This window comes from Salvelinus alpinus, chromosome 9 (genome assembly GCF_045679555.1).
Source record: "Salvelinus alpinus chromosome 9, SLU_Salpinus.1, whole genome shotgun sequence".
Classification (NCBI taxonomy): Eukaryota; Metazoa; Chordata; class Actinopteri; order Salmoniformes; family Salmonidae; genus Salvelinus; species Salvelinus alpinus.
In genome coordinates, this window is record NC_092094.1 from 36,403,082 (window position 1) to 36,411,351 (window position 8,270).

The window sequence follows — 8,270 nt, forward strand, 5'->3', positions numbered from 1 at the left end:
TGTGACAGACTCCTGGTCACTCTGACAGACTCCTAGTCACTCTGTGACAGACTCCTGGTCACTCTGTGACAGACTCCTGGTCACCCTGACAGACTCCTGGTCACTCTGTGACAGACTCCTGGTCACTCTGTGACAGACTCCTGGTCACTCTGACAGACTCCTGGTCACTCTGTGACAGACTCCTGGTCACTCTGCACATACTTCACCATTTTCAACACATCAAACGGATTTCCCACATATGCATCCTTACTCAACAAACGCATCACAACAAGAAGTGATTCATTATCATTCATACACGTATCCTCCACTCCAATTTTAGACAATTTCCTTTTTGTTCCAGTTTTCGATACTACTGTTGTCCATTCAGGACATTCTTCCTCACCAACTCTGTTCAACGTGGTGCTTGTTTCGAACTCAGCATCCACTTCCGCCATCTTCTCCCCTCCTTCCGGCTTGCCAATTGGAATTGCTCTTGATCCTCCCATTTCTTAAACCCATTGCTCCCCATCCCCACACTTTCCTTGTCGCCACAAGGTGGTAGTGTTGCATAACATTCGTCGTCGTCCAGTTGACAGAATTTTCAAGATGGAATCCAATCGGACCTCGCAAACACAGAAGACAGGTAAAAGAGAGTAACGTAAGCCCATTATGTGACACAAATGGCTAGAATGTTCAGTAGACGATTTATTATACGTTTTGTATACTCTTAAGATGTTGCTGACAGTCAAACACGTTACACAGTCGTATTCCAAGCGTCTTGTAAAGTTCAGAGTTCATTTGCAAGCAGTCATAGACGCTAGACAATGTTTCAAGTTACGTTTAGACCTTGCTCGAATTAAAGTTTAATGTTATGTTTTACTTTTGCTCAAGGGGAAATCACGGAAATATATCCCATTGACCTCCCAGATCTAGATTACAGGGAACTAAGTTCAACCTCTGAAAACATATTGACCTCCCTGGCGTCAAACACCTATGAAGGAGAGCGTTGCTTTCTACCCTCAAATGGCTCAAAGGTATGTTTTTTTAATGATGAGTTTCTGGTTACACTCACTCCAAATAAAACATAATGCTTCTGTAGGCTACAGATGAGCATCTCCCCCTTATAAAAAAATTATTACAGTCAGAGTGCAGTATAACTGCAGTACACTGCAAATACTGCATCCAAAATAACAGTGGACTGCACTTTTAAAACTGCAATCTTTTTTTGTACGGGTCTTACAAAAACAATGTTGGTGACAGATCTATCACCTGCCAAATTGAACCCCTTCATCAGGTGGAGGTGACACATGACAACGTGGGCAGACTCCAGCTGTTCGGTGATGATGATCCACCTTGCACTCTGCTGACTCTGCACATGCCTGCAGATGGAACTCAAGGTTGATACCCTACAGGGAAATGTTGCCTTTCAGATCTGCTGTGTTTGGTTGATGTTATGTAGGCTACAGTATAATGTTACATAGAATGTTATGTTTTCACAGTGGTGGCCCTGAACCTGCATGGAAAGTGGTGGTCTTTAAATGATGTTTTGAAGACATCCATCAAATCCAGATCTGGTCTTGTGATGGTATGTTCTTTACATTTGTACTTGTGTCCTCCATGGAATGAGAGTAAAGGGCATCCCACTAAATGTAGACCTATACCATGACTTCCCATTACCTTCATTTTGAGATGGAGTAGGCATACATAAATTAAATATGCACTAAATTAAATATTTTTACATGGTTATTCCATCTAAAGGGTGTATTATTACATGTAATAACATGCAAAGGCCCCTCCATACCTTTTGATATAATTCGATTTAAATTACTAGTCCCACAAATACATCCAATTAGGTTTTAAACCAGTGAATGTGGCTTTTGTCAATGTATTTAGGATAAGGCTTAGATGTGTAGGTCATTCACAGGTGCAGTCTGTTATGGAGAGAGTGATACTTTTCCTGCTTAGTCAAATCATTTTTGGAGTTTTGGAGAGGCCTTCAGGGGAAGAGGTTTACTTCTCACCTCACCCAATGAGGGAATTTGGCAAAATTCTATGGCATAATGGAGAGGCAGTTGGATTCTACACCATCAAAAAGAAAGGTAAGGCATTGTGTTAGTTTCTCATTTTCTGCCAGTTGACAAAAATAGTGTCTTACAAAAAGATTCTCATCTGCACTCAATTTATATTTTGAACAGGGAGGGTTGCTAGGTCAACACAGTGCATTGCAACAAAATAGTAAGGCTGCACAGGCAGAAAATCAACCCCCCAAAATATAAAAAGAATATGTACGCTGTCGGTTTACACAATAGGGTCTGTATTTGTATGTGTACATGTTGAATTTGGGTGAGTCAGAATTAAAGGAACGTGTCACATTCAATCATCCCATTCCTGTTTTCAAGTCAATCATTTATAAAAGCTAAACAGTGCAGGGAGGAATTTATTTTCTTTTGGGGGTTGCATATGTTTTTGATCATTTGGTCAAAGCAACATCATGTATAATTGGCTCTTTCAGGAAGTCTGTGTGATGGATTCACTCGTCGAAGCTATCAGCTTTCTGTCCTTGACACTGTGTTTGTGAGGACTCAGTGGAGGAGGAGTGGTCTGGCACTGCAGATCCTGGCAGACTTCTGTAAATCCCTCCCCAACGAGGAAGTGATAGGAATCAGCTGTCCCATATCCCCAAGTATGATTAAAGGTGGGTCAGTCAGTATAAGAAATTCAAAGGTTAATTACGTCAATGCTGGTTGTACCTGTTGTAGTCATCCATGTAAAGATTGCTGAATTTATATAAGGACAAAGTCAGATAATATGAGGTGCTTCCAGTCAATTTGGAGATGGCACACGCTATCACTTGGTTGGACGCACAACAATTTATGGTGTGTTATGAAGGACTGTTTACCTAGTCAGAGATCTATGAGCCAGGAGAGGGTGGGGTGGGGTAGGGTAGGGTTTCACACTAGCTGTACTTTATCTTCCAGGAAATGATTTACTGAATCATAATGTATGTAGCCTAATCTTTAGACATAGACCCACACTTTTAGATTACATTACATTTGAAATAATGCTAGCCACCTTGTCCTCTTAAAAAAGAATTGGGCAACACTTTCAGATAAAATGTAACCGCGATACCCATACTATACTGTATGTCTGGACTCCAAAACGTTAATAAGGTAATGAGGTTTTTAAAATGAGAAATTTGCTGCAGGAATTGTCAAGAAATGTACCTTTTAAACATTATAACGTCATGTTTTTGAGCACAATTTACAACGAAACAGAGAAATGTTACTAAAGTAATTATGCCTTATGGACAATTCAGGACAACATCAAAGTTGCCCCATTTAAGTCAAGTCTCAATTCCAGTGAACTGTCCATTGTAGATCTCCAACTTCCCCTCCAGTCATTTACTGAAATGTACATGGTATGTCTCCAACTCCCTCTTCAGTGTGCAGCAAGTATCTGCTGATGCACCAGGACCAAAGGGACCGGCTCTATGAGGTGGAAGCTCCTGGGGGCTGGGGCCAGAGACGGAACATATGGCTCAACATACAGCTCAACCGAAGCACAAACAGTGAGGCCCTCCCTAGGTTTGGATCAGGGTGTACCAATGCAAAGGTTGTGTGATAATGAGAGACAGACATATCACTGTAAACATCATAACATGGTCTGTGAATTGTAAGACAAGAAAGCACATTTTGAAAGCATTTCACTTGTAAATAGGGTTCATGTTTGATTATATGATGTCAGGATTTTAGAGCTATTTTAATGCTATTTTCATACATTTTAAATGTGAAGTACATCTTTGTAAAGTGGGATTGTCTTTGTAGGCTCAAGTGATGAGCAATGTCCAACAACATTGAACAAGGGGAAGAGAAACTATAAATAATCATCATCAGGTGAGGTCATTTTATTTTCTATTTCATTATGGTTACGGAGTAGTAGTTAGGAGGGACTGTTTATGACCTTGTTTTAGCTTTGCTCTCAACCTCAAGTGACTTTGAGTCCATCACAACAAATTTAGCAACCGCTGGATATTGTAACTAAGACAATTTATAATATGTAGGAGGAAAATAAGCGAACGTATCCATGGGTTAGGGAAATCAATGTGTAATGAAATATATTACATCTGATTTAGCCTACTCACATTGTCTGAGGAATGTGTATTTATAACTGTACTATCTGCCTCTTGCCTAACCCTTCCCTCAAGATGTCTCTTGATTATTGGTTTTCTGATGGTTTGGCTGTGATCACCACAGAAGTAAAAGAGAGAAGCTACCGGCAGACGAGGCTGAAGGGAGTGCTAATTCCAAACAGGCTGGGACATGATATTAAACCTCAGACCACAGATGGATCATGGTTCTCAGAAGACTTCGAGTCATGTTTTTTTATGTCATTTGTAGCAGGACGTAGAAGGGCATTTGTGTCAGTTGTTATTTTGAGCAACTATAACGTGTTGACTAAGGCTAGAAATAATGGATGTTCAAAATGTTAAACATTTTGGGACCTGAACTGCAAATAATACATATCAGTTTCATATTCTGCTTAATAAAGTGATAACATCATCACTGTGGTTAAATGGGTGTCTGTTGCAACGTGTTTACTGCTTTGTAATCATTCTCCTTCCATCTTAGACTATAATTGGGTGTTAAAGTAACTGCCCAGTGAAAATCTCACTTTTAAAAGTTCATATTCTGTTAACTACTATCCAAATAATGTTGTTGACTCGTCCTATACTCGTATTGGTGGCCAAAGCATAAATTGGAGGAAAACCACTTTAAAACCCCCACCTCAAACTTGGATCTCAAACAGACCATTTCAAAAATGCTTGCTATTTCCTCATAGAAAATGATGTCATCTCCCTGAGGAGGGAGGATGATCTGACAAATCAGCGGCCTAGAGGAGAGTGAGCTAATCAATCAGCGGACTACTTGCTTTCATATATTTAATGACTGGTATACGCCCCCACCATTCTGTTGTTGGGGTACGCCCACACCATTCTGTTGTTGGGGTACGCCCACACCATTCTGTTGTTGGGGTACGCCCACACCATTCCAACACAGAAAATATGTTTTTTAACATACTTAATATGTTTTTGGAAGAAAAACTATTTCACTCATATTGTAATTATAAGTCATATAATATATTATAAGTCTTAGAAATCTGGAAACACTGGGCAGTTACTTTAAACGTATGTGGTTTGGCAGGGCAACATTAATACACACACAGGTAAACATTTTCAAAAATAGGATATATGAAAAATACACAGGGGGCACATGCAGAATGCTTAGCAGAACAACTCTATACCTACTGCGTAAGAAAGCATTAGTGGTGGAGAGTCCTGGACCTAGGAGAGGTAGTAGGCTGCTGCCCATCAGAGGAGGCTGGTGGGAGGAGCTATGGGAGGACAGACTCATTGTGATGGCTGGAATGGAATAAATGGAAAGGTATCAAACATATGGAAACCACATGTTTGACTCCGTTCCATGAATTCCATTCCAGCCATTACAATAAGCCCTTCCTCCTATAGCTCCTCCAACCAGCCTCCTCTCCTGCCCATTCACATCATCATAGACCGTTATGGGTCAGCCTATTGGAATCAGAGCCAATGTTCCAATAGCAAACAGAATAATTTAATTTCACTATCAAACATTTATACTCTTGTTTTTTCTGATCTGATTGATGTTTTACTCACCTGTTTTACTCAGTGCTTTTGGCCGTCAATTCCAGTGGTGTGCCGTTTACATAATTTCGGGACACACCGACTTTCAAAACGAGCACAACAAAACTTTTGCCTCATTGACGTAGAATCAGGAAGTCACGGGATAGTTTTGCTTCGGTTTTTCGAGTATCAAAACGGTGTGATTGTTGCTTTCTCTAGAGTAAAAAATGAGCCGAATTTATAACAATACGTCCTTGCAGAATAAACCTGTTCATAATGAAAAGATTGAGCACGCGTGGTCCCCCTCCTCATATCAGAGGTATGATGCCGTGATGCAGATCAAAGCTATTGCGCTGCCTGTAATTCTGCATAAAGATAAACTATAATACTGCATAGAGATACAATATAATACTTAAATATGCCTAATCTTTTATTAAATGCAGTAGATGGCTCTGTGAGTGTGTGTGTGAGAGAGAGAGAGAGAGAGAGAGAGAGAGAGAGAGAAAGAAAGAGAAGAAAAAAAAGAATTCGTGCATGCATATAGGCTAAACTACAGTCCTGAAAAATGGTATACTGGAGCCTACAATCCTTTTCTCCCACAGTGGTCTAGGTGTCATATTAGAGGGAAAGTTGGTTGATGTCTCACGCCATGTTATCACTGACGTCAACAATCAGAAGGTAAACTGACATCATAGAATAACCTCTTCAATAAAATATGATTAGGCTATTTGATTGTTATTAGGCTATTTTATTTATATCATTGTTCTTCTCTGCCTAAAGTAGTTCAACTGCTGGCTAATTGTACTAAAATGAAAGTGATGACCACATGAGGAACTAGGCCTACTTGGTTTTCTAGGACTCCTAATTTAAACAATCTAGATTGCCACATGTTGTGCTGTATTGGCAGGACCGTTTCTATGTCCTATACATCAAACCTAGTCGAATCCACCAAAGGAAATTTGATGCTAAAGGAATGGAAATTGAACCAAACTTCAGTGATACCAAAAAGGTCAACACAGGTTATCTCATGTCATCATTCAGTGAGTATTCTTATCCACTTCATACAATATTGTGAATAGGCCTACAGTCTAAGGTCAGATGATTTAGTTAGAAGATACCTTATTGGTAACACCTTACATTTACTTATCAAAGCTTGTTCAAGGACTCTCAAAATGATGTAAAAACATTAATTTACCACCATACTATATTCTTTGTAAAAACAACTCTAGTGGTGCTATCTGAACTGGTGTGTTTGTTTGTTTCTACCATGCAGAGGTGGAGGCTAAAGGAGAGACTGATTGCCTCACTGAGGTCCAGCTGGAAAACCTAGTGACTAAGGAGGATCTGGTGAAAGTGACAGGGAAACACTGTCTAAGTGGGACCTATGCTTTCTGGTACCCAGAGGGAGAGATGAGCAAGACTGAACTAGAAACAGGCCAGGACATTCGACTGAAAACCAAAGGAGATGGCCCATTTATTTGTAAGTTTGATGTTCAGCAATCCCTTGAAAATTAGCCTAAACCGAAGTTCCACTCCCAGTTTGATTGTAGCTCTAGACAGGATCAGCATTATGTACTTAGTTTTGGTCTGCTCTTTCAGTTTCCTTGGCCAAAGTCGATGGAGGCACAGTGACCAAATGCAATTTTGCCGGAGACAAAGAAGCAGGAGCATCGTGGACAGACAAAATAATGTCCAACAAATCCGATGCCAGCAGTGCAACGAAGTCTGAAGGCCATGGCGAGGGAGCAGATGAGGAGGAATGGGTAAGAGGAGCGGGAGATTCCTGAGGCACGATTTTTTCCCCCTTGCTAATTTTTGAAGAACATGTAAAACATTATCTACTGTCTAATTAAATGATCTACATACATTATAGCATTTTCTCTGTACTCTATATCTTTTATGACACCCCATTTCAATTTTGAAACCCCTATCACTGTGTTTCTATTTTAGGATGATTGAGGAGATGAATGGAACTGCACAGTAAAACCTCCTTATTCCTGTGTTGGTTTCTACTCCACGGTTCCACCCTCCGACATTGCTTGTGCAGCATATGCACACTAAAGAGGAAGAGGGTCGTTTCATTTTTTATTCAGCACTCCTTTTGTAATATAGAGTTCTCTACAAGAAATTGACAAATCTGGCTATTGCAGTGTATCTTCGGTGTAGGGGTGTACATGTATTGCTTTGAACCTGTCTTTGGTAAACGTCATGCATGCTTTACTTCTCTATTATCTCTCTATTGAAAATGTATCCTTGTTTGTAGAAGGGTACAAATGATATGTACTGCACATATTAACCTTGTAATAAAACAAATGGCAATTTATCTGATGGGGTTGTTCTAATGATGTGTGTCATCCAAAATGTAAACCATCAATTGGGTAAGAGTGGTCATGCAAGGGCAGAGTTATAACTTTTACTAGTAGAGTAGCCATTGTCTGCTAATCAGATTATCAGTGTGTGCAAATGTGTGAAGTTGCGAAATAGATGTAGGCTACAGTGGGTGATTTTAAATCATGCATTCTCCAAAAAAGATTAGAAACTGTTTGGGTTACCAACATGAATGAATACATTACTTGTGTACATGTAACAAATAAAATAAATGTCTCTCAGTTTTTCTGAGCCCTTTACTAACAAA

The 8,270-nt window shown here is 39.8% G+C and overlaps 2 protein-coding genes across 8 annotated transcripts; both read left to right on the forward strand.

The window, feature by feature from the left end:
- Nucleotides 1-509: 509 nt before the first annotated feature.
- Nucleotides 510-4,552, forward strand: fam169b (family with sequence similarity 169 member B). 6 transcript variants are annotated; one of them, XM_071416875.1, is made up of 9 exons: nt 510-622; nt 871-1,013; nt 1,274-1,376; nt 1,479-1,564; nt 1,904-2,078; nt 2,492-2,674; nt 3,422-3,591; nt 3,804-3,872; nt 4,184-4,552. In XM_071416875.1, exons 1-8 carry the CDS (start codon nt 586-588, stop codon nt 3,834-3,836), a joined length of 930 nt encoding a protein of 309 aa, XP_071272976.1. In that variant the 5' UTR covers nt 510-585; the 3' UTR covers nt 3,837-3,872; nt 4,184-4,552. The 6 variants fall into 6 exon arrangements, with proteins under 6 accessions (XP_071272976.1, XP_071272978.1, XP_071272979.1 ...); XM_071416877.1 differs by having other exon boundaries at nt 3,422-3,547; XM_071416878.1 differs by having other exon boundaries at nt 3,422-3,547; nt 4,233-4,552.
- Nucleotides 4,553-5,751: 1,199 nt separating this feature from the next.
- On the forward strand, nt 5,752-8,247 carry arpin (actin related protein 2/3 complex inhibitor). 2 transcript variants are annotated; one of them, XM_071416890.1, is made up of 6 exons: nt 5,752-5,954; nt 6,238-6,313; nt 6,543-6,675; nt 6,909-7,115; nt 7,235-7,423; nt 7,586-8,247. In XM_071416890.1, exons 1-5 carry the CDS (start codon nt 5,863-5,865, stop codon nt 7,420-7,422), a joined length of 696 nt encoding a protein of 231 aa, XP_071272991.1. In that variant the 5' UTR covers nt 5,752-5,862; the 3' UTR covers nt 7,423; nt 7,586-8,247. The 2 variants fall into 2 exon arrangements, with proteins under 2 accessions (XP_071272991.1, XP_071272992.1); XM_071416891.1 differs by having other exon boundaries at nt 5,754-5,954; nt 7,235-7,398.
- The last annotated feature ends 23 nt before the right edge of the window (nt 8,248-8,270 follow it).